The 26,900-nt window shown below is 40.5% G+C and overlaps 1 protein-coding gene and 1 long non-coding RNA gene across 5 annotated transcripts in view; one reads left to right on the top strand and one right to left on the bottom strand.

Annotated features, from left to right (window-relative positions):
• Positions 1-6,642: 6,642 nt before the first annotated feature.
• LOC110368783 lies at positions 6,643-9,733 on the top strand. The gene is made up of 2 exons (XR_002428400.2): positions 6,643-7,139; positions 8,998-9,733. It is a non-coding gene; the product is annotated as an uncharacterized LOC110368783 (long non-coding RNA).
• Positions 9,734-17,705: 7,972 nt separating this feature from the next.
• add3a (adducin 3 (gamma) a) overlaps positions 17,706-26,900 on the bottom strand; it is a 56,805-nt gene continuing 47,610 nt past the window's right edge. For 2 of the 4 annotated variants that reach the window (XM_021318744.2, XM_012866959.3), the window contains 3 exons: positions 26,351-26,468; positions 22,166-22,258; positions 17,706-18,167 (listed from right to left, as the gene is read on the bottom strand). In XM_021318744.2, coding sequence (XP_021174419.2) covers positions 17,926-18,167; positions 22,166-22,258; positions 26,351-26,468 — 453 coding nt within the window. In that variant the 3' untranslated portion in view covers positions 17,706-17,925. The remainder of the gene's footprint in view (positions 18,168-22,165; positions 22,259-26,350; positions 26,469-26,900) is intronic. The other 2 variants (XM_021318745.2, XM_012866961.3) reach the window with 1 other exon arrangement.

Raw genomic sequence — 26,900 nt, 5'->3', positions numbered from 1 at the left:
AGGGTTTAATTCAGTGGTTCACAAAGTTGAAGTCGGTACCCAGTAGGAGATCACAAAGCTGAAAGTGCATGGTCTTGACGTCTTATGCTTTAAAATAGTTCTTTAAACTAGATAAAAGGAATACATTGACTGTTCATGCGGTATCTGTTGTCATCATATCTCCGTTAAAGTGTCTTATGAGTAACGATGCAACGCTCACAATCATCAATAAAAAAACTGAAAGGTTTGGTTGCTGTAAGTGATTTGGATAATTGTTTACTGAAAGATTCAACTTGTGGCAACACTTCCTTGGATGACCTACGGACAATCGGCGGGATCAATCTGCAAATTACAACAGCATTATTTACTTAAAAGCCTTGATATTTTCCCGCTAGAACTGGTGACAAATGAACTGAATCAGTGTTCCAACAACACGGGGAACGATGGCTAAAAAGACATAAATTAACGCTATCGCAGCTGTAAATATTCCAGTCATTATCATTAGAAGTGACTTTGTTGTGTTCACAAAGTGAGGGACAATTGCGGTAACTGTAATTTACCAAGATACGCTGCAAGCTCAGTAAAACTTTAATTCTGCTCCCAAAAAGTCAAAACATTCCTTTGAAGCCCCGACTTCACTTGAAACTTCAAGGCCAGATAAGTATAGGCTCCTTACTGATAATGGGGAGCAGGATCTTAGCCAACATTCCCAACCATTAATCAGTGTCACTTGGAAAACCAAGCCTCCCATTAGCGTTCCATTGTAGAGATAGTGGCTGACACAAAGGAGGAGGATCAGGCCACAAGACACAACTCCCAGCAGCCGGGCTGCTCCTATTGACCCCCCCTTTATGGCAGATGCACCCCTTTTGTGAAGGAACAAGGCTTCTGTCGAAAGGGTTCACCTCTCCTCCCCCATTCCCATTTTTTTTGCAGTGAGTTTTGACAGAAAGGAAGGAAGGAGGAAAGGAGAGCGTAAGGAAAATGAAATGAAAAAGACAACAATGCAGCATCTCCATTAAGGCGTTCTCAGTAATTTATGTAATCTTATATCTGGGATGTCTCGTGACCCTTCATGTAGCACTGAAATGGTGCATGCCTCCATATTAGAAGTTGCATGGAGTTGTGAAATTTTTTGATACCAAGAACTCACGATGTTGAAGTGGGAAATTATTGAACCAAAAAGATGAAATAAAATTCAGTTCCATTTATTTAACCCTGTGGATCTCTAGGCTTTTTTTTTTCATCAGATATACAGTACAGTTCTAGAAAACATGGGTTAGGGTTAAGCAGTTTATAAGTTTCAAATAGTTTAACATCTTAAAATGTACAATCCTGTTTGAAAAAAAATAGACACTCGAGAATCTGAATGAAAACATTCACTATCATGTGCAAATGTTTTCAAATGGCACTCCATGTTAATTCCCATATCAACTGCCACTAGTTGCCAGCTTGTCACTTCATGCTTCAGTCATATCAGTCAGCAAACCATTTTTTGTTCATAGCATTGCATTTCTTTTTTTCTAATTTTTCATAAATGATGGAAATGGTCATTAAACGCTACAACCTTGTACATAAACTAATTTGATATGTCCCGAAGACTTCATATTGTAGCTCGCTTCCATTTATTATGGGAACGGGTTTCTCATCATCCCCATTTGGGGCAGCTGACTCTCATGAAAGATGACAAACAATAACTTGATGATCAATAAAAAAAAAATAAAAAAAAAACTGAGGGCAAACTCCTGCTGGAAGATAGTGTTTCGCAAATCCTATAACCATCTTTTCATGTAGTAAACTAGTTAGGTCATTTGATTTCAAATCGAGATCGAAACATCCTCCTGGTTGCTCTGTTCTGTCTCATGAAAAGTCAGGTTTGAAATGAGCAAAACTGCAGACGTTCAAAGTGATGTGAAATATCTGCATCCTAATCAAGTAAGTATAATATAGGTGTAGTTAGTTTTTTGGATAAAAAAAAAAAAAAAAAAACTGTTTTGTTTAAATGAAAAAGTGTAGCTTGTTGTGGAAACAATTAGCATAGTTATCCGAAAGATATTTAGGAAGCTTTGGCTAATTTATCCAGGAACCAGGTTGAATATTTAATTTTGTGGGCTGGTTGTTATCTGCTGTGTGCAATCCATGCTGTCAGGGTATTAAAAATACAATTACGACTTTCTATTATTCTGTGCACCTGCCCCTCTTGCTTTAAACACAGCTGCAGGAACTAAAAGTTTGTGCATTAACCGTCAGAAGTGAAAAGATGACTTTCAGTAGGAGGGGAACTGATTACTTTCAATTTTCCCCTTTGCTCTTTTGCATTTTTTGACCGTTTTGTACCAGATATTCTCAGCCACAAAGCCAAACCTTCTGTCACAGGACATTTTGTGCTGACCATGCTGCAGGTTTGTGCCCGCCTTGGTGATATTTTGTATCCAGTTACGGCAGTAACAAAACAATCTGTTGCAAAGAAATATAGTTATGTGAGTCTTAATATAATCAGCAGGAGGTCGCTGAGAACTGTGTGGTCTGATCTGGGTTCACAATCTGTCACCTTTTGTCAAAGCGGACTGGCCCAAATGGGACTCAGAACCAAAGTTAAAGGAAATAATATTACATAATCTGAATATGAATCAGTTATTTATGTCAGTTTTCTCCCCTGTAAGTCACTAAATATTGTGAATTACCACACAACATGGTCTGTGGAATAGATCAGAAGAGCATGCCTGGATCCATCCATTAATGGGTGGAAAATGGGTGTATTTTTTTATTTTTTAGTTGTTTTTATCAGTTATTTGTTATTTATTTCTTATATAGTGTGTAAATTGAGGGACAGAGATTTATTTATTTATTTATTTATTTTTAAACATATGCACGGATCGATGGCACTTTTTAAATTTCGTTGTTCTTGTGACAATGACAATAAAGTTTTTAATTATTATCATTATTATAAACGAGGGGTTTCAACTGGTCAAACTAGTCCAATTTAGCCCTTATTTTTCTTCACTGTTTCATACCAATAAGAGACGACTGTGTGAGCGAGTGTAGGCTCACAATGATTTGTATTTAATCATTGTCTGGCCGCTCTGGACTCCAGATTAGCCATTTTATAATCTGTATCTGTATAATCAGACTGATTCTGACTTCGTAAAGTGCCTCGAGATGACATGTTTCATGAATTGGCACTATATAAATAAAATTGAATTGAATTGAATTGAATTTTAGCAACTTAACTCAGTGCAGAGTTATACTATTTTTCTATGTGCAAAGGCTCATCTCATAATGCTTTCCCTAACTTGAAAAAGAGTGGCAGCGTTGAGTTGTCTACAGTCAGGTTCTTATTGCTTTGCTCGTGAAAAAGGCTTCAACGTCTGCGATGTTACCCCTCCAGAATGGCAGATTTACTGGTGTACAGTTTGTGGTTGTTTTGTACCGGAGTGCGAACAATACTTTATACTGGAAGTCAGACCAACACTTCCCAATAAGTCTTGTCGATTGCAGTTTACACCCAAATCAAGTTCAGCTTCATTCATTTCAGTCTCCGTCTCCTCGGGTCAATTTCATTGACTGGAGTCTTGTCCAGGGCAATCAAACCCAGTGTAGGCCACTTTATCCCAGCTCAGCCCAATCCAGTAGAGTGGTTAAACTTACTTTGTGAAGTATTCCTATCATTTCATCCCTATCAACCAACACAGAGCCAAACCAAGCCTGGATCAACATATTTTCAGGCCGTACTCCATCTCTTCCTTCCTGCAATCCCTGGCTTCTGGTGATAAGGAGGTTACGCAGTGTGTTTGTTGTTGACAAGGCAGTAGGCCTATAGATCACAATAAGTAGCTCCAGTTCTTCGCTTTTTTCTGCTGAGGAGGCACAAACACAAGCTTCCGTCATCTTCTCTGTAAGAGAACATCGATTCTCGGAGCCGTTCAAACGCGAGACCAACAAATGATCAGGTCAGGATGAGGACGCTGCTCTGACACTCATCAATATGTATAGAGGTCAGACGGTGTGTTTAGTATCGAATATGTGCTGAATTTTACTAAAAACTGAAGGAGAAGTCCATTTCATGCTACTATTGAATCATTGACGAGTGCAGGGGAAATAGGATGCTATTGATCTCCAGTGGAGGATTGGATTTCAAGCTGGGAGAGGATACTGGTCTCAATATACAATAGGAGGAGAAGATAACAGAGTGGACTATATATAACCTTTAGCAGGCAGTCAATAGCAGGGGGGACAAATGAAACCGTGGCTAAATACGATCTTTGCCACTAATTCCTCCCAATCAATTGCCAGATTTGTCACACAGATCTCTTAATATTGAGAACAAATCAAGCGGAAATTAGAAGGAATATGCTGTTCTTTATTGGGTGACTGTAAATCTTTCTCAATTAAGTAACAAATTCTCATGATTTTATGCGTTGTTGTGTATATCTTCTTTTTTGATGGTATTGCTTCAGGCATGTTGGTCATGACCAGTGAGGTTGCAGCTGGACCAAAGTGTAGACTGACAGGCAGCACGGTGAACTGAAATATTTAATGAACCAAGCGTAAAACCTACAAAGCAGACACAAGGAGTATGAGGCCATGAACAAAGGCAGAAAAACTGAATAAGGCAAGAGAGTCATGAATAGAAACAGATAAAAAATATATATATAAATAAATCCAGCAATGAGACAACAGGAGTTTAAGTAGTGGGGAAAACAGGTGAGCGGCATGAGAGATAATGAGCTTTGACAGGTGAAGTGAATCTGCTGGATTTGCAAGGCGGCAGAGAAAGCCTGATTAACATGAACGGAACTGATAGAAAATAGAAGAACAACCAAATTTATAAAGGACACAGGGATATCTAATGAAGAAAACTCCAAAAACAACCAATGTAATGAGCACAAAAGGTGAACAAAAGAGGGCAAGAGCATGAAAACACCTAAGTCCTCAACATCATGCACTGCAAAAACGGAACTAAAAATAAGTAAAATGTTCTTAAAATTTGTGCATTTTTCCTTGATTTGAGCAGGTAAATAGATGATCTGCCAATAGAATAAGATTTATGCACTTAAAATAGGAACAACTCATCTTCATCATCTTATTTCAAGCATTATATCTAATTATCTTATTTTAGGAGTAAAAATAAAAATACTCATTCCATTGGTAGATAATCTTATTTACCTACTCAAATCTAGGACAAAAACACTAATTTTAGGAACATTTTAAGATCCGTTTTTGCAGTGTGACAGCGTTGTTTTCTCGCGGTCCTCTGGTTGCATCCCTCAGCCCAGAAATGTGACAGCTTCATTGGTCTTTCTAAATTTCCCTTAGGTATGAGCGCACACATGCATGGTCGTCCTGTGTCTCATTGTGTAGAGGTTACGGGGACTGACCTTTAAAACTGCTTTAAATTTGAAACGATTTTTTTATTTTTTTTTTACAGCTATTCTAATCACTGTTTCTAAATTCTAATGTAACACAATGTTGAGGTGTTATTGAAAAATAATAAAATGAACGTTTTTTTATATCAAGATCAAGATTCCAGATGGAATACAACTCATTGATGCAGGGGAGGAAGGATGAGCTGAGACGTGTATGTAAGTGAACTGTACAAAAAAAAAAAAAAAATAAGTTATCAAAAGGAGTATAAATATAAAATAAAACATATAAACCTTTTTTTTTTAATTGCAATTTTACACTGGTCTGTAAAAGTATTGTTGAGGGGTACAACTGTAAATAATCCTCAAAGATGAAGGATCGAGTATAGGTTAGCCATATTTCTATTGGCTGTTCACTTCCGCTCAAGCTGTACGACACTTTGCATAACATGACAGATTGGGATGCAATGATAATTCACTGATTGCATTTGCTGTATAATGACTGAATAAAAAGACTACTGCCAACACCATCGCCCGTTAATTCGCCTCCGGTCATAGTTGTCGTCACGAAGTGAGCAGAGCCTAGCAGGAGGCAAATAATCTGTCTCTTTCAGCTTTGGTATTAGAGAGACGGACAAAGTCTCTACAGTGTTTGTCTTGGAGAGCGGCCTAGCATGCATGCTAAGAGAACTGCAAGAAAGAGATCCTCCGTATTCAGAGAGGGCCGTCGTGTTTGATTTAGAGGGAGGCGGCAATATATACGGCACAGGTTTGCCGTAGTTTTATGACTTTGCATATTTGTTCGTGTGTGGGTGGTCCCACAGGGGTGGTGGTGGTGATGGTGTTGGTGCAGAGTGGGTGGGTGGGGGGGTATTTGTAGTCAGAACCAACTGACCCCTTATGTTATTGTTCTGTAATTCATCCCAGTGGCATCTGGGCATCAGTACAGCCTATGGTGAATTGTAAAGATCAGAGAAGCGGGTTGTCTGGCTGGGTATGTTGGAGTGGTGTGTGTGTGTGTGTGTGTGTGTGTGGAAGGGGGGGGGAGGTGTTAAGGGCATGTGTGTGTCTCAGAGAGTGTCTCATGGTTTCCACACTCCCTTCAGAGAGCATCCATCTGGATGCGAGTAGATTTATTGTTTTGACACCCGTACTGCGCTGCAGTCTGGAGAGAGAGACCCCACTTCGCCTCTTTGTAAAAAAAAAAAAAAAAAAAAACATGATGGAGAAGGTTTGATGTTAGTTTATTACAGGAGAGTTTGACTGGCCACACAGATCTCCATATCTTTTTTTTTTTTTTTTTAACATGGTCTGTGCATTCGTTCTGTCTTTGTACAGTGTTTGGCACAAGCATCCACGCGTCGTGTGTTCAGATCCCCTTTTGAACGGCGTCACAAGGCAGACAGGAACTCGAGAGGATCTTGGTGGTAAGGAGTGATTTAATTCTAGCAAAAGGAAGAAAAAAAAGCAGCTTTAACAGAAGGAGAAAAGGGTGTGGAACTGGGGTTAGCGTGACGTGAGAAATAAGGAGAAAACAATGAAGGAGCTATAATACTGAGGAGTGGCATAGAGACCAGGTGAGTCCAATGAGAGAGAAGCAAAACACCTTGAGGAGATTGCTGAGCAGGGAAACTATGGGAAGGGGACTTATTAACTCAGAGAGCATCAAACTACAACACAAAAAAAGATCTATAAACCCAAAGGGGAAAATACCAACATCAAGGGGTCTAAGCAGGAATGCACAGGGAGCTCAACACAAGAAACAAGATTTCAACACAACTGAACGAACTGAGTATGGTAAGACTCTAACAATAATAGCAAACAACCCAGATAGGAACAGAATAAAAACTCAATTCAAAAGGAAAACGAAAACACCTGTGGATTAACGACATCTTGGGTTTTTTCCCCCCAATGTTACGGTTCCAACACCATACCATATTCTGTTGGGATATTAAACGAAAAATAGACGAACACAAAGTAGAACATAACGGTGAAATGGGAGAAAACTGACACTTTTTTAGCTTTATTTTTTCACAAAGAAGATAAAAAAAAAGTTTGGCACATTGTCGTCAGCATTCCTCACTGTGATACTCCTATTTAAAATACCATGTATTAAAAATTAAAATGCAACCAATCACCTTTGAAAGTTGCCCAATAAGGAAACAGAGGTCACCAGTGTGTAATATGAACTGTGATGGCCTCAGAGGTTTTTTTTTTTTAAAGAACATTAGGGAACAAACAGCATCATGAAAGACTAAGTATCACAGCAGACAGGTTTTGGAGAACACTAAGGAGAAGTTTAAAGCATTGTGACGGACTGGTGACCTGTCCAGCTTTTCTTCCACCTGGAGATAGGAACCAGTGTCCCTGCAGGGATAAGTGGATATAGATAATGGATGGATAGACAGACGTTTAGACCAGGGTTAGGACATGAAACAATCTTTTAAGATTGCAATAGGCATGACTGTTAGACCTGACACCCCCCCGGTGGGACTAAATGAGCACAAAAGGATGTAGCAAAACCAAAAGCTAAGAACTGACACAAAGAACTAAACACAGGAAGGAGCTAAGAAACAAAACAAAGAGTAATTTGTGTTTTGATGTTTGAGATTAAATAAACGACAGATGACGAGCCGAAATGATATATAAAATAAAAAAATAAAAAAGTGACCAACAAAACACAGTGCCATGGATCCTTACATTAAACCACAATCATAGCATGGAGGTTTGTGGTCATCATACGAGAAAAATATGAAAAGGAATTAATAGTTTTGCAAGTAACTACATGAAATATGTAGAATTTCTGAATCAAACATGTAAACGATTAAATTCTTTGCTTATTTTAATTTTAAAAAGAGAAAAAAAATAAGTGAAACATTAGGTCTGTATTACGTATTTCTATGTTTGTCCATGTTCTGTGGAAAAAAATGAAGTTCACAGATCAGGACTCTGAGATCAACAAAAGCGCCGCACGCCGCAGGTTTCTGCAACGAGAAACTGGAGCAAAGTTCCCGCAAGACAAACAAAATGCAGAGACCAGGAATAGTTCACACAATTTTATTTCCTATCAGGAGAGTTGACATATAAAGTGCAGTATGCAGATATCACATTCACTGACGCTGGGGAGAGGATTATAGTGTTTATATAGACAAAACTAGCAGTATTTAAAACACAAACGACATTACATATAGGGAAATAAATGGGACAAATTCAATTTGCATCATTTTAGTCGTTGGCTAGCACACCATAAGAAGGTTAATTTGGCTTCTGACAAATATCCGTTTAAAGTGCTTGGGTTGTCTCAACATCTGTGGCGAATAAACCTACATTCTTTGTAAACATTTAAACATTAAAGTACCTATTAGAGCACCAAACAGAACAGATATAGCAGCTTGTATTATCCAGTGGGTATCAGTGGTAGCTCGTGTAACTCACATCATCCCATTAAGAACTCGATTGTTTGATTTCTGACCGTCTCAAATGAGACTTCCAAGAAGATGATTCACTATTTTACCACAAAGAACTAAGCTTGCGGGTAATAAAGTGTGCCAACGACACCATGTACATCAGATTTAAATACCCACTGAAACAACAGCATCAAAGCAAACTGCTGAGATTATTCTTTTTTTCATTCTTTTTTCTGCATATTTGTTAGTTAATCTTACAGTGTAAGAGGAAGAAAGGCACAAAGGCTTCTCAAAGGCCCTTTGTAGCTCAAACGCTTGGATTCTGCCGATGACATCATGTTGTGACGTTTACTGGGATCCTTGCAGCGTGAAGCAGACACGCGACGCCCCACAACAGAACCAGGAGGATGTCGACATAGCTAAAGAACACGAAGGCCGGCAAGTCCTCCAGTGGCTTTTGAGTCTTGAAAGAGTGACACGTCCAATTTTACACACATTAGTAGGTTTAAATGTCTCTGTACGGATACATCTCCTTAGACAGAGAAATAAACATGAATAACTCGGTTACAGCAAGCAAACAAGGCCTCATTCATGCTCCAGACTTGAGTTATTCTTTCACTTGGTCTGGCTCGAGAACGAAGCTTATTTTAAAATGACCACAGTTTTCCTTCCCCCCCGTCTCATTCTCCCCTGGCTTTTAATAAAGTGTGCAACCAAAGCCATTAAGATCCCAAAGATTGTTGCGACGGTCTTTCAAAGCCCTTGAGATTCCTTGAAAATGACTGCAGTTGAGCAGGGCGTGTCAGCGTGCCCACTTCTGGGCTGAGAAATGTTTTGGTCCTATAGAAATGTGGTTTCTAGAAATGTGTCAATGCTTAATTTTAGGTCTCTGTACTACAAGATCAAATCAGGGCCTTTACTGTAGCACACCCAAGGGGAACCTTTGTCATTTTCGAGCATTTGTGGGTCATGTCATCAAAAAAAGTAAAAAAAACTAATTAAAAACGTACATTCCTCTGAGTTTTTGTGTTGTTCTTCACTCAACTGTTAAAACAAAGGTTACAGCATGTAAATGTAGCTCCGGTCCTGTCAGGTTAGGGTTAGCCAGCCTCTCAAGAAACCGTGAAACTAATTTTAATGTGACGGCTGGGCTGGGTCTCAGGTGACGCTGTTTAATGCCTTGACTGCGACTGAAGACCAAACAAATTGTCTGAAAACATTAATTGCTTTTTTGGCTTTACAGCTTCTGTTGATTTTGAGCCAGAGAAAAGGAAAGCGCAACAGAATAATTAACTCTGGCTGTAACATCAAGGCTTTCAGATCTCGCAGCTTCCTGGTGTGCAGGAAGTTACTTTTCTCAAGTGGGCAGTGGCAATCTTGACTCAGCTGTTGACGATATTAATCTTTAGCTTACAATATGTTCTGTGCATAGGTCAACAACAAAGCACCAATGATTCATAGCTGGAGCAGCGTTTATCATGGAGGCTGTTAGTCACTGATATGCAAGAAACATGCTGCAACATCATAGCAAACTCATCTAACCGGCATACTATGCCTTAAGTATTCATACCGCATTTCATCAGGTTACAATTATAAGCTTCCACGTATTTTATTGTCCTTTTTTGTGATAGACCAACACAAAGTAGGACGTGATTTTCAAGTGGAAGTGAACATTATTACAAAAATAAATATAAAACTAGAGGTGAACATTTATTCTCAGTCCCCTGCAGTTGCAGCTATCAGTCTTTAAGGATATGTTTCTACCAACTTTACAGAGATGGAGCTGTTTACCCACAACAGAACAGATTCTCCCACTTGAGGTCTTGACCTCTGCAGCCCCTCCAGAGTTACCCCGGTCCTCTTGGCTGCTGCTCTGGCCTGTCAGTCTAACGAAAAATACTTGGTAGGTTTGTGTTGTGCCATACCTTCAATCCATCAAATGATGGATTGAACTCTATTTTGAGCTTGTGTTCCTCTGTCTTTATGGTGGTTTTCATTCCTTAATGTCCTCCAACCCTCTGAGTCGTTCCCAGAACAGTTGATTTATACTGAGATCATACAAAATGCTTGGGGACTCTCTAAGCTAATAAGGTAGTCGGTAAGACGGTAATTGGACACTCTGACTTTTATTGAGGGGTATCAGAGTAACAGAATCCGAATACACGTGGACGCCATAATTTTTTTGATTTTGAAAAGTGATTTTAAAAAAAAAAAAAAACAGGTCATGCTTTTTTCTTTTCTTTTCTTTGGAAGAATGAGCTAGCCTCGTGAGACCATCCTGATCTCGCGAGCTTTCAAGGTTTCACTCGCAGATCAGTCTGGCTACTCTCCGTTAAAGAAAATTTGGAGCCGTTCACCAAACGAACGTCCAATCAGCGTTGGCTTTGAGGCGGGTTGAGGTGTGACGCAACGAGAAGCGCGACAGTTCAGTCTAAAGAACATGGCGGCTTCAGCCGATGAAACTAGCGTTAGCGTGGCTATCAAGCAAGTTTTATCGGAATTACAGAGTATTTCTTTGCTGAGCTAATGAGCCTTTACCTGCAGCAGCAAGAGTAGCTTGGCTTGTGGTTGTGTTTTCGTCGTCGCTCGTAACAGAGTGACGACGAAGCATGTTGACGAGTAAGTCATATGCTTCGTTGATCTGATTGGTTTATTTGGCCCGTCTATCACCAACATAGGCCAATCAGCTAACCAGTATTTTCGCCCCTTCCCAAAATTACTTCAACGGAAGGTTTCCAGATGGATATGTGGAGCAAATCTATCTGGCGGAGTCAGGTTAAGAATGAGCTGCTTTGTGTTGGAATATCACATAGAACCACATAAACTACATTAAATTTTATGGTCTAAAAATCTAAAAAGTATGAGGGGTACAAATAAGTATGCAAGGTACTATAAGTATCTATGTAAGTGGCTGCCACAGGGGAAAAAACAACAGACCTTATAAAAACCACTAGAGTTATAAAGTAAGAAGCTTTAGTTTTAAACAGAACTTTTCTAACTTCCTGTTGCAGCTAGCTGCGCTACAGCGTGAAAACCCACTTGTACGTTCAGAGGAACAACTGGACATTCGGTTTCCCATCTTTTTATCCTCCTCTACTTCTGTGCAACACCAATAAGACATTTCAAAATTGTCAATTTGCATCATTATTTATAGAAAATATGTTCTTGTATAAAAAAAAAAAAAATCTAAACAAAATGCCACAAGGGAGGGAAGCGGTCCCTTGTTTTACCTGCTGTAGCTTCTACTCAAAAGTTATTATCTGTGTTTTGACATATACTTCATGACTTATAGCCACACCTCAGCACCTGTAGGTCAGTAAAATGAGCCTTTATGAGCCAAAAATGTACAAAAAAACAGCAACTGAACACAAAACATTCAAGCTACTAAGGTAGAAATATGTAACTAGGGCATATTTAGTGTTTCATGCATTGAGGGATTTGTCAGAGAAATAGGCTATAGAGGAACTATCAGATGAAATATCGTCTGTAATTTATACTTTCTCCTTTTTCTGATCTTTTTCCTTCAAACCCCTACAGTCATCCATAGTTTTACATTTGGGCAACTCACACAAATATATGTATACAATTTAATGCTAACACTATGTATAACGTTTTGAAAGGCCACGGTTTGTCTATTCAACACGCTGCTGTTAAGGCTGTACGCTCCCCTAAAGTTAAGATGGCAAACTAAACAAGAGGATGAGAAATGCTGAACTCAACTTGAGTGAAATGGATTCGGGATGCAGACAACATGGGAAAAAAAAAATGAGCATCTTTTTCTTAAAATACAGTTTTTATTTGTGAATTTACACAGATTAGCAACACATCTAAAAGCAACTCCATTAGATAACCATTTATATAGGATTTTCACAGGTCACAAAGTAGCTTGGCTCATTCCGACATGCCAAAGCAAAACGCATTCTTTTTGTTTTTGACGGGGGAAAAAAAAAAAAAAGTAATGGATAGAGAGGCATTAGTAAAGCAAGGTGCAAACGGTTAAAAACACATGAGGAAAAAAATAAAAAGGATGAAAAGCACATTCAGTTCATCTGAGAGCAAGATCAGCTCATAAAATACTTAAAAGGAGGCCTCGAGCTCTCTGCAAACTAAAAGGAAAGATAGTGAGCTGTGGTACGGATGAAAAAAAAAAGACATTTTCAAAAAGAGAGATGGTATGGAGGGAGGAAAAAAAAAAAGACAATCTGAGTGACAAAAACATGGTGTGTTAGTGTCAGTTTGTCCACTTCTCTCAGTAAACTACACACACAAACTCAATTTCCAAACTCACACCTCGCTTCTCCATCTTCCAGTTGTGTGACCCACCCACACCCTCTCTCCCTCGCCCAGAGCCAGAAAGCTGTCGTGTAACGCAGCTAAAGATGCTCCCCCGCATCCTGCCGCCCTCCCTCCAAATCCAATACTTCACATTGCTCGCTGGGATATATTGGTACATCTATTTAACTGCAAGGAGGGGGGGGGGGGGATATATGCAGCAAGCCATCACCGGTTTGGGCTGTGCAGAGTTCAGCAGTGGGTCATCTGACTGTTGCAGCGTGATTGTGTTTTAGAGGTCGGGCTTTAAGAGAAACATCACCGGGTTCAGAGCGGGATCAGATACAAAAGAAAAAAAAAAAAAACATCCATCATGTAACGTTTCAGTTCTTAAAAAAAATTAGGATACATTAAGCGAGAGAGGGAGAGAGAGGAAAAGAGAGAAAGAGAGTGCATGGATGGTTCTGAATTGCGAGTTTTTGGGAGCTTGGGGAGAGTTGGTGTAGTCGCTGCGGGGATTTTTACAGATGTCATGAGGCCCATGAAGCCTGAGCAGGCAGGTGAGAATCACAACCTTTGTCTTAATACAGTTGGGAAGGAAATTTACAGTATGGCTTTAAGAGAAAAACACACACAGCAACACACCACACTAAAGACGACGCCATTCCCATTTCTCAGGCCCTGTCCGCAACAACCCAGAAATTTAGCAAAGCTGTGATATTTCTGCTCGGCTCCCAGGTAAGAAAAACTGAGATTTTTAAAAGTCTTTAAGCGTTTAGATTAAAATAAAAAGTAACTTCTAGTGTATAATCAAATTATTAGCCCCTCATAGGAAATTATGTTTGGTTTTTTTTCCCAAAAAAATTTCCACATACTTTTTTTTTTTTAAAGAGAGCAAGGATGTTTCCTAACAGCTTTTTTTAATTCAGACTCAAGACAAAGGCTTGATTAAAGGTTGGATCTGCCCCTTGAGGAGAGCTTCATGCAAAAAACAAATCAGTTTAGACCTGAGAAAAAGAATCCAAGTGTCAGCCACGCAGAGGACAGGAAACGGCTGGCAGAGGTAGGAAGCTGAAGAGATAAACGACGCCTGGAAGGAAACAATCGAGAGGCGTCTCTAAAGAACCCACAACAGCTGCAAAGACATTGATGAAATGGCGATGAAATGGCCAAGTCAGATGTAGCAGTCTTCTGGCCAGATTACAAAAAAAAACTACAGCTCTCTGGCCACAGAATGGGAGAGCTTGGAGGAAGAAGAGGTGTATTAGCCAAAGAATACCATCCCCATTACACAACGTGGTGGTGGTGGTGGGAGGAACATGGTGCGGGAGATTTTGTCAAGGTGGAAGGAGTCATGAATAAAGAGGCATATGTGAAGATTTTGAAGGAAAACCTAAAGCAGTCAGGGAAAAAAAACTGGGCTTTGGTGACGGAAATGTCCTAAAACAAGAGCGTGTATGTCAGTGCTGGTGACCAATTCCAAAAAAAGTAAAAAAAACAAAGCAACTGGACTTGTTTTCCGTAGTTGAAGACGTTTCGCTTCCTCTCCAGGAAGCTTTCTCAATTCAAAAAGTCTGGAGTAATGATGAGTACCAAGCTTTATACTACTGGCAAACAAATGCCTTGTAATGGCTTAGATAACCGAAACAGGTCCACCCCTTAGTAATGGGCGGTCGTTAAAGACATTAAGCCAGCAGATTGAACCGAAAATGGTCCACTCCTCTGTCGTTGGAGACCTGCAGCAGGTTGGAGAGGAAGCGAAAAGTTATCAACTATGGAAAACAAGTCCAGTTGCTTTGTGTTTTTTTACTTTTTTTGGAATGACCATGACCTGGATGACTGAGAATCTTCACCAGCTGGTGACTAAGTATCTCCAGAAGACCGACTGGACCGCACAGAGCCCTGAAATTATTCCCACTGCTAGAAAACCTTCAAACCTGAAGGAGGTGTTGAGATTTTCCCCAAGAAGAATAAGCTGGGAGGTGTGTGAGAGATTTATCATAAACTACAGCAAATGACAGCAAGCCGTGATCCAGCAGAGGATGATCAGCATGGAGAGAGCTAATCATTTTTTCTATTTTTTTTTTTTTGCCTCGGCAGTCTTTGGTTTTTGTGAAATGATTTTGTTCCTAAATGGAAAGTAAAATAATGTAGGCATCCAAAATAAACCTGGGACGCTTAAAAATTTTTTTTTTATTTGTTGCTCAGTCTACTAGCACTTGGGGATTAAGATTTAAAAGAAAATCAAAGAGGGGCTAATAATTTTATACGTAACTACACCTGTGAGCTGCAGATCAGGAGAAAAGTGGTTAAACAGAGGTAAACTCATTCCAGCTTTCTAAGAACCACGGCAACGGAGAAGAGGTTGTTTTTCTTTACGTTTTATCTGCACCTGTCTGGTATTGTTTCTATTACGCCTCAAAGGTAAACCGAAGGATTCTGACAAAGAGTTAAATGATACACTTTTTTTGTGAAAGAATTCTTAACCTAGCCCTGCTTTAGCATTGCTCAGAAGCAGCTTTTGATGTCGCCACCTGTTGGTGGTGCACAGCTATTACAGTGCGTTTGATCGAAATCCAATGACAGCGTCAGATACAGATTAATTGGAGGAAAAAAACAACAACATCTGTTTAACACAATATCCAGAGTTATGTAGCTGGGGCCTAAGGTTCAGCTGCCGAGCACCGATCGGTTGATGCGTTTCGGAAAAAACAAACAAAAAAAAAAAAAAAAAAAAAAACACGAAACAGAAACGGACAGGATCCAACCAAAATCTTTTCCTTTCACCCGAGATTATCCCTCTCTTGTCTTTCCGCTCACTTTCTTGACCCTGACCTTTTTTCGAACACCATGACCCCGCTTGCCACTTGCACGACTTCTACCGAATACTTCATAATCTCCTTCGACGGTGAAAAAAGAAAACCTGCAGCAGAATCACGTCACGCGCTGCAATGAAAGTGCAGCGCGACAACAAAACAAGAGCACAGAGTTACAAATCCACAGAAAGCATATCCAGCCTCAACATGATCGTGCTAAATGGCGACTGTGCGCTCCTCGATAATTACGATGCTAGCGAGGATATCCAGTTGTCGCTGAAACAGAAAACGTGCGCTACCGTACGTCTGGACTCTGCAGCAGCTTAGATGTGAACGTTTGCACTCGGCATGGGGAAGTAGGAGATCTTCACTAGACGATAACTGTGCGAAAATACAATTATTCGTTCATTTAGCAACTGTTATTCGACGTTAGTTTATTAGAGTTATATCTGCAACAGATAACGTGCTCTAATTTTGATTTTGATGGACAGACCCCAAGCTAAAATAAAGAATAAACACTCGCTAGGTTTTGTAGTACTTTGCAAATCAAATTATTTCTTCTAAATGAAGAACGACATGACTTTAGTTGAGATTTTTACTGTCGTAATTGTTATCAGTGGTGGAAAATTCAGAACATTTTTAAAGCTTAAAGCTTTCCATGGATTAACTGGATTTTTAAATATTGAAGCCAGTCCATCATTTTCTGTATCAATTGGTAACAAACATGTTTTAGCGCAATCTAAAACTAAAAACAACCAGATTTTGTGCCAGTACATTTTGTACAGTCATATTTAATAAATTAGAATTAATGTTCTGATGAGATTCTGTATCAGATTAAAAGAACCTCTTGAAAATAATAACCTTTAAAATGCATTTAAACATAATTTTTCTTATGAGCACATTTTTTTTATTGGTCTGATGTAATATTATAATCTTAAATGTTTTTTTTTTTTAAAAAGCTGAAAGTCGAAAATTGTCATAATTAACAGAAATAAAGACTTGAAAAAAAAACATCCGTGTTTGTGTAATCTATATACAGTGTATTACGAGTGAATAGACATTTTCCCTAATATTCTAACCTATTGAGATGCACCTGTATAACCTTTACTACGGAAACCGGCCCATGCCTAGTGCAAGACGGAGCTGACGGATATAAAAACTGCATTCGGTATAAATGATCACATTTCATGAGAAACAAACAGAGATGCTTGACTAAAATGAGATTTTCTCCCAGCCAGTTTGGCGAACAAAAACAACAGTGAAGAGAGATGAAGAGGACTCCATATAAAAATGCCTCATAAATATGAGATAATGCAGTAAGAAACAGCCAGCCTTCATCCACACCATCTACTCTGACAGCCTTTAACCGGATCTAGAGTTCAGTCACAATCTTTAGAGGAGAAAGCCTCCGTGCGGAGCAATTTGGGAGCCACAGTAAATACATCAGCCCAAAGCCCCCCCTCCTGCTTTTATTCCCAAAACTAGTTTTCCTCTGTGGTGTTAAAAACGTACGCAGCGTCTCCGTTTTCTGTCCGGACAAGGCGGGCGAAACAATATGAGCAGGGTGAAATTTAAAGGAATAAATGAGGGCGAAACAAAGAGAGAAAGAGGCTTCCAGTTTAGTTCTGAGCCAAGGTTAAAAGAAGGGAAGAGGAGCCAGTTATTCAGGATCTAAGTGACACGTCCAAGGAGCCCTGCTAGAGTACTGCATGAGTTATCAGGTATGTAGACACACCAACGCCTGCCCTTTTCTTATCGCCTCCGTCGGCTGCAGCTTTGATTGGTGGGCCCAAAAACACACCCGCCTACCTACCCCCAAAATTTCACAAAACATTCTTTCTCTGCAAAATAACTTTTCTTTTTTTTTGAAATCCCAAACTGTTTTTTTTTTGTTTTGTTTTTTGTTAAATCTTTCTTCAGCCTTTTGTACATAAAACCTCTTGTTAAAAAAAAAAAAAAAAAATCAAATATAATTAAAAACAAAACGAAAAAACATAAAAGGACAGACATAAAAAAAAAGACAGAAAGAGGGCGCGCTCCGCCCGTCTTTCCTCTTTCCCGCGGCCGCCCTGCCGCCCGTTCGCTTCCTCAGGCCTCCGCCTTCTCCTTCTTTTTGTTTTTCTTCAGGAAAGACGGCGTGCGGAACTTCTTCTTCTTCTTGGTGTTGGGCGACTTGGAGGGGGAGCTCTCAGGGGACAGCGGCTCCTCGATCTTCTCGCCGGAGCGCACGGTGATCTCCACGCTCTCCACGCTGGTGGTCAGCTGGCTGACGCGCTTGGACAGCTCCTCGTCGTGGTTGTCCTTGCCGTTCATCAGGCCCGTGTGGTTCTCTGGAGGGAGAAGAGTAAGCCAGTGTGAAGCTAGCACTCCATTCTGGAAAAAAAAAAATGTCTCAAAGATTGATTACTGTCTCTTAACTTTTTTTTTTTTTTTTTTTTTTTCCATTTTGGCCTTTGGTAGCCACTTTGTGCCTCTAAACAAACCGAAGTTGTGTACCCATGTACTTATACCATTGCATTTTATTATTATTTTTGTACGCAAGAGATAAATAATCCTCAAATATCAAGTATAACTTTCTTTTATCACATATTTTCCATATATATATTCATTCTGATTCTGGTTTGACCTATTCCCCTATTTTATAAATGTCACCGATGAGGAACCCCCGATGAAAACAAAATTACTCTGACCTCCTGCTGGTAGATATTGCTAAATAGAGTCACATACAAAACCTCTAAATAGATTAATGTTTGGAAGCCAGGTTGAATTTTAGCAAAAATATAGCTAAAAAAATTGGTTTCATTTGTTATACGCTGCAATAAAAAAAAAACAGGATTATTATAGTAGCAAATGACCGGCACCTGAAATAAAATATTTCAGCCGTGGCTAAAAGTTTTGAGTTTTTTTTTGTCCTGATGTTTTGTCCTGATCTCAATAATCCCAATAATCTCAATAATAATTTTGGAGAACAAAAATGAATAAATAAATAAATAATTAAGCAGGTCCTCTGGACGGGTTCTTCTAGAGTTTACCTAAAACTCTGAAGAGGTCTCTTGGAGAAGAGATGAAACGTTTCAACACAGAAGAACCTGTCTAAGGAACCAACTTTTTTAGATTTTAAGTAATGTTTAAGTTTTTTAAGATGTGAATTGCCATTCAGTCAGGATTGAGTCATTTAAATGGAAATTGGACTGTTTTTCAAAAACCTGGGTGTTAATGTGCTTTAGCCCTGCCACAAACTGGCCTGCTGGCAGCATTTCAGTGACCTTGGGGTTAGCTCTGGGTTCGGCGGTAACAAGGGCAGAGCAGCTGGGATTGCTCAGTCAATCTGATGGGATTAGAGGAGCAGAATGGCTGCTTTGAAATAAAGCATTGCTTGAAATTATTCTTTCCGACTCCTGTCATCATTGCTTTTGAAAAATAAATTGATGCTGGTAATATTGCGTCCAAACCAACCACTTAGGAGAGAGGATCAGTTGCAATAAAGAAAGCTTGAGGGCATCAAAAAAAAAAAAAAAAAAAAAAACAAAACGCAAAAGCCTAATAGGTGCTGGGGCTTTCTCCTAAGGAGGAACGTAACCACAGGATCGGGTTGATGTTGGTGCGGAGCGTGGTCGTCAGACAGGTTGTTTTTCTGCATGCACATTGGCGGGAGTCAGGAAGAGGTGCAAAGAAGCCAGTTGGTTCTGGGGAAAACATCAGGATAAGACTGACACTCTTCAGTAAGTGTCTGCATGAGACTGCAGAGGGCTGTTTCCAGGTCACTTTCTGAGAGGAAGCCCTGTCCGCCATGTGCAGAAAAGAGAGTTGATGCAACCGCCGGCCTTCATTGTGAAGTCAGTGAAGGATCCTGAGGCCACTCATGGGTGGGGTTACCTTGTGTCCAAGGAAAACGGGCTCACTCTTGGCTGTGCCTTAAAAAACGCTGTTGTGAATAAACCATTGCTTCAAAAGAAGCTCCAATCACTGCAAAAAGGGAACTAAAAGTAAGTAATCTTCTTGAAATTAGTGTATCTGTCCTTGATTTGAGCAGCAAAATAAGATTATTTGCCAATGGAATTAGTATCTTTACCTCTAAAATAAGATAATTAGATATTCAGCACTTGAAATAAGATGATGGAGATTAAATATTCTGGTTTTAAGTGTAAAAATCTTATTCCATTGGCAAATAGTCTTATTTACCTGCATAAATCAAAGGAAAATACACTAATTCCAAAAACATTTCCCTTTTGGCAATGAAGAGTAACTTTGCTCAGTGATCCAGGAGCAGTTTGGTGATGAACGACTCTTTTTCCACCAAGAAGATTCACCTCATCACAAGGCCGAAATGATCGCTGGGAGGCTAAGTGATGAAAACAGTGAGATTTCCAAAGAACCTTTGCTCAGTCTTCAAAAAGTAAAATTCCCAGAAGCTAATATTCATTACTGCAACAATCACTTAAAAAAAAATTTCACACTGCACATATAGATGCTTTGCATAAACGTAATGCTTTTCAAGTAACTCTGGTCAGTCCTAAAACATTTGCTCATGACTGCACCGGTATTATTTCGCTGATGTTTTCTGTCCCAGATGACATTTCAGCGGCAGGATTTAGCAAACACACTAATTCCCCATCAATGAACTTCCGCTTTCCGCTCACCGCGCTCCACAAATTTTGCAACGCCCCGTCGTGAAAAACGAATAAATAAAACACGGTGACCTAACAGAGAGTCTGCCCTACTTTTCAATGTAACAGCGCTCTCATAGCGACGGTTCACGTAACGGGTCTAATACGCGCCCTCTCCCTCGGGTTAGAGCCGGCTGGAGGATCCAGGGCGAACTAATATGACGTTACAGGATGAAACGCCGCGGACCTGCCCGTTTGTTTACACCTTAAAACGCACCGGCTCATTTAAAGTGGCAGTGACCCGGTTACGGTCCAGGAACCGGCTGACCCCGTAACGGCGGCGTCAGAATATACGGGCCCCCCTGAGCGGAGCGCTGTCATAGGGGGTAATTGCTGTTGTGCGGTTTTTGTGTGTTTGCGCTGGGAGGAAGTTGACAGGAACTCAATCCCTGGGTGCTATTATTCACAGCTGCTAATGGGCCTCGTGTGATCTTTGCGCCTTTTTTGGAGGCGCATTAACCAGTTTTGAGTATCAGGCGTGAGAAGCCGACGCGTCGAGGGAGAGGATACTGCAGGTCGCCACATCTGTCATCCCGCGGCGTTAAACTCCACCAGGAGGCCGGGGATATTTTAAGCTGCAAGGAGATCATAGAAAATAAATAGTCCCCATTTGCCCTCTGTGTAAGGAGAGGTTTAGATCGGCCTGGTACAGGAGCAAGACAATTACTCTGTCATCATGCATTTAGCGTTTTTTTTAGTAAACCCTTTTTTTTTTTTTACATTGTGCACTTTTTGTGAAAGTTTAAATAAACCCTCAGGTCGGCTCCTAGATCTCTTCTACGCTTGTATGTAAAACACTTTTTGCAGGTTTTCAGTTGAAATAAACAGTCTGTGCAATATTTAAATTTTAATTATTTAGTTGTTTGCATAGGGCTGTTTTTTTTTTTTTTTTTTACACTGAATTATTCAATGCATATAGACGCCGTAGTAAGGTTCTCACTGAGCGCAGAGAAAACAGATTTCTTTCAAATGTTCTTTTTTTTTTGTCACATCTAAATGTTTCAGATAAGATTTTATATCAGACAATGTTAACCTCAGTAAATGTAAAACAAAGTTTTCTAATTACCAAAAGAACAAAAGAGTGAGAGAGTTCTTTGCCTGAATGTAAACATCCGGTGAAAGGAAGCTAAAAATAAGATTCATTTATTTTATTTTTTTTGTTTAACTAAAACTATATCCCATCAAGCTTTCTTGGGCAATTCTACCGTTAAGCATTTATGGTGGAAACAAAATACCAACAAACAAAAAGACATCCAAACCAACCTTATGACAATATGTAATCGTCCCCCTTGATTAATCAATTAACTATTATTGTAACTCTGCATCAATGTGACGGTTTCAATGTTGGAATTTGATGACAGAGCTTAAAGTTTAATTTCTAGTGCTAAAGTTTTTTTAAACTACAAGTAGAAATATGTCGACAAGGACAAAAAGTCAAACAGCTTGTCCAGAACTGCTCTGGTTTTGGTTGAAAACGGTTAGCTCAGAATCATGTTCGAACACAAATGAGCAACAACAACAACAACAACAACAACAACAAAAACTTGCACATTCAATGTTAAGATTGAGTTAAAAATTGAACTCTCATGCTTAAATATTAACAAACATTAGATTTAAGAGACAAATAGCGCTAAAGGAGTCTCCTCCAGTGTGAGTGATACCTTCTTTAGCCGGAGTGATTTGTGGGGACTGGGTGACAGACAGAGACTGAGAGAGAGTGGAGCCGTCGTCGGAGGTTAGCTCGTGCTCGCCATCTGCAGGGAGGTCAGCAGTGGTGGTGGTGGGGGGGGGGGGGGGGGGGTGGTTGGTGTGAGAGGATAGCAGAATGGTGTTGGAGTGGGGGTGGGTGGGTTAAAGTAAAGGGACGACAGAGGGGTTGAGTGGGATGAGAGGTTGGAGGGATTTGAGAGGGAGGGGAGGAAGAGATTAGTGATAACACACACGGACGGAGACAGACACATGTTAGAATCAGGCCATGCACAGCTGGCTTCCCACAAAACTTGAAAAAGAAAATCCTCGTCTGCTGATCGTCAGGCTCTCTTTCTGGCATCGCTTTTGTTCTGTGGGTGGCGGAGCCTGCTTTGTAACATGCAAGGCCCTAATATCCCAGCGAGGAGACAGATGCTCTGAGAAGCAACTCGCTGACCACAAAAAAAAAAAAACAAAAAAAAACTCCTGCTCCTGCTCCTGCTCCCCCTGTGGTGTCAGCCGTACAACATAACAAACCTAAGCATTGACGCTGATCTTTGCACAAAGACATTAAAAAAACTCAAAATAAACTGTAACCTTGCTCCGTTCTGCTGTGGATTCATATGTCATGATGCCAAGCAATCTAACAAGAATACTAATTATTTAAAAGATAAACTGACCCACAGCATAATAGATTCTCCACCCACCATACTTAACAGTAAATTAGGTTCCTCAGTGTCTCAATCGTTTGTTTCCCTCCATGCCAACCTGAATTTGTCTAAAAGCCCAATCTACTTTCTCACCTGACCATGAGACGTGATCCCAGTTCAGAGTTGCCGTAACGTTGGTAGGACAGAGACGGCAAATATTTTTTGACATGCATTACAAACAACCGGCATGATGGGATCAGAACTCTGTCTGCTCATCCTTAATGTTCTGACTGTCAGATGCTTTGGTCGCTGCCTGATCACATGACTCTGCTCATGTGATCATGAGCAAACAAACGCCAGTCCATTCTAACGTCCAGTCTGATTTGTCCGGTTCAGGCTGCCTGGTTCCGTTTCCTGTTTCTGGTGTCGGATCGACAAAGATTTAGTATAAGTCGCTGCGTGTGGCTTCAGGTGCTGCCCGTCGTCAACTGAACCTGTCTCAGATGAAGACGGCGGTGTGTCAAGGTTAGGTAAACTTCCTGACTCTTACCATTCTGCCGACACTGTGTGGTGGCAAGAAAAGCTTAGGTCCTCAAACACAAAAGTAGAATTAACGCACTTTAATTAAATGTTGGATTTTTAACTTTAACACGTGAATCTGTTTTTATTAAATTTAACCCGTCCTCACAAGGACTGGCACTGAACAACAAGGGCTGCGTATATACTAGTGCTGCGCCGATGCCATTTTTTGGCCCCGATACCTGGCTGTGCAGTATTAGCCGATACCGATACCATCTGTTTGAAATTGATGTGTGTGTATATATGAATAACTGCATACTACTTAGGGTAGTACAACTTTTTATTGCCTACCTGGAATGGGTGACAATAGTTGAATAAACTTTTGTCTCTCAAAGGCCAAAATAGTGCAACACTCGTGAAATTATAACATGTATAATAGTAGTGCAACAGTAAGACAGTAAAATTACATCAATAATTGAATAATCTCTTTTAAACCCTGAGTTTTGGCTCTCAAATGCCAAAATAGTGCAACTTTCATGAACTTATATAACATGTATAATACTAGTCGGGAGAGAGAAGGCTGCGTTCAAGTGACATACAAAATCAAAATGGTATCGGTGACTTATTTGTTGGTACTCGCCGATACCGATACCATTTTAGTGCTGGATCTGAGCCCCGTCCCATACTGGTATCGGTGCAACACTAGTATACCTACGCAAACAGCGTGCAACAGGTCAAAATCAGCAGCTTTATTAGTCTTAAACGTGAGTTAAGTTTGAGTAAACGACATAATGTCACATGATCTATCTGTTTGCAGCTTCCAGATTCCACCTTCAGCTGACGCGTGTTCCCGCCCTTTGCGGCTCCTCTGAACGCACCATTTACAGAGAGGCTGCCTCATCGCACACTCTCCATGCGGGGCATGATGGTGGAAACCGCATGCACAATGCAAAAACAGAACTAAAAATAAGTTAAATGTTCTTAAAATGAGTGTATTTGTCCTTGATTTGAGCAGGTAAATAAGATGATTTGCCAATAGAATAAGATTTTTGCACTTAAAATAGGAACAATTCATCTCCATCATCTTATTTCAAGTGCAGGATGTCTAATTATCTTATTTTAGGGATCAAAATACTCATTCCATTGGCAGATAATCTTATTTACCTGCTCAAATCAAGGATAAATACATTGACTTTAAGAACATTTTACTTATTTTTAGATCCGTTTTTGCAGTGCAGATATGAAGCATCAGCTTAGCTTGAAGTGATATCGCATATTAATCTAATAAAAAGTGCTCCTCACAGGTGCTTGGAGAAGCTGTTTCGCATTAAGCACTTTTTTTTTTTCCCCTTTTAGATTCCAAATGGTGAGCATCAATCAGAGAGCGACCTGCATCCAGAGCGCCGGTGTGTGTGCGCGCGCCGCGCATCTCGGGCCTCTCCAGACGGACTTCAGCTTGCATCCAGATGGGTCACCGGGGATTCATGGGGCTGTGGGGGCAACAGTGTCATAGCAACGGGCTGCGCTCATGCGGCGGGTGTGAAGACCTGCTGTCGGTTCAGTCTGCCGTCTTAGTCACGCTGGCCTGTCAAGCGGGCTCCTTCATGTGTGCACGCGACGGTACAGAACATTTGGACGCGGACCGTACACATGCATGAACACACGCCCACATAAAAACAACCACATTTAAATGTGGTCCAATGCGAGTGAACCCCCCTCCACCGCTGTCTGCTGCTCACTATTGACTTTTTGCTTCCCTTTCTAAGGAGATAATATGATTAAAATTGACTTTGTGAGCGCTGTTAAAGGCAGCGGCGACGTCTTTAGGGACGAACTCGTGCGGTTTAAAGACGTCTGCTTGTTAGGCGGTGCTGCTAATGAGACTGCTGCAAAGGACGCGGCGCTTCAAACCTGACTTGGTTCACCACCAGCGGCAGAGCTCAGGGGCAACGAATCGGATTTCGAGATGGGAGGAGATGCGCAGTGCTGCGGAGCACGGCGTAATCCAGATTGGGTTAAAGATCAAGTGGAAATCTGCTCCAGATGTTTGCTCTGATCTGCCGGTTAACGAGCTGAGCAGATTTCGGCGGGGCCGCTCGAGTGCGCGGCGAAGATTAAACGAGCTGAAACAAGCGGCAACGCTTTAAGAACGGAGGAATGTTGAGTGTCGAAATAAAGCAACATTCAGTAGCAAATTAAAATTAGGATTAAAGAGCCGTGGAGGTGTTTTACTCTCTGGTGTTCTTGTGAAGTATGAAAAGTCCTGGACAGAGGGAACTTTTTTGGTTCCAGCAGCCTCGAGTAACAGATTTCTTAGTTCTTGTAGCTTCCAGCCTCTAAAGCAATACTACACTTTTGCACTGCAAAAACGGATCTAAAAATAAGTAAAATGTTCCTAAAGTTAGTGTATTTGTCCTTGATTTGAGCAGGTGAATAAGATTATTTGCCAATGGAATGAGTATTTTGATGCCTAAATTAAGATAATTAGACATCCTGCACTTGAAAAGAGACGATGGAGATGCATTGTTCCTATTTTAAGTGCAAAAATCTTATTCCATTGGCAAATCGTCTTAATTAACTGCTCAAATCAAGGACAAATACACTAATTTTAAGAACATTTTACTTATTTTAAGTCCAGTGTTTGCAGTGTGGCCTTTTCTAACTCTTTGCATTTGCCTTTAGGGATCATAAACATGCAATAAAAAAACGTGAACAGAGAGACATTTAGACTATCAACTCCTCCTCCTCCTCCTCCTGCAGCCTCAAACAAATCTCTCCCTGCGTGCTTTTATATTGAAGGCTCCGTATGGATTCCTGATCTGATTTATTTAAGACTGCCAATATTTTGCAGCACAATGAACCATCGCAGATTTGTTCAAATGGATTTCCGCTGACAATGAGTGCGTGTTGGGAGTTGGAACATTGATCTTACAGTACGTGTGTGTGTGTGTGTGTGTGTGTGTGTGTGTCAGTGTATGCATGTCATACCGCTGAGGCCAAGTTGCCTTCTCTCCACGTTTTTGTGATGCTCCTCCTTATCCAACAGCTCGCTGAACGGGTTGGGAGGAAGAGGAGCCATCTGGTCCTCCTCTGTGGGCACGTATGGCTGAGGAGGAGGAGGAGGAGGAAGAGGAGGAGGGGAGGACAGAGAGAGCAGAGGGTGAGCACAGGAGCACTGGCAGACGAAGGAAAACGCTGAAACCGACACTGTTTAACGAAGGTAAAACAAGAGTACATGTGATAATCCAACACATATCCCTTCAGTCAAACTCACACACACACGATGAGGTGAAGTACTCATGTCTGCTGAGAGTCGTGCGTAATAAACAGGCCATCAACACGTATCATGCTCCAAATAAAACGTCCTGATTTAGCAACCCGTGACAACGAGGGAAACTTGTCAAAAATAAATAGAAAAAGTGGTGCAAACAGATTCAAAATAATTTGGAGGAAGAAAAAAAAAAAGAAAAAGTCGGTGCCCAGGCACAACTACTGTACATGCGACGTTTCACATTAAAACAAAACAAAGTTAAAGACG

The sequence above is a fragment of the Fundulus heteroclitus genome, chromosome 5 (assembly GCF_011125445.2).
Source record: "Fundulus heteroclitus isolate FHET01 chromosome 5, MU-UCD_Fhet_4.1, whole genome shotgun sequence".
Classification (NCBI taxonomy): Eukaryota; Metazoa; Chordata; class Actinopteri; order Cyprinodontiformes; family Fundulidae; genus Fundulus; species Fundulus heteroclitus.
This window is presented reverse-complemented; position numbering and strand designations above follow the sequence as displayed.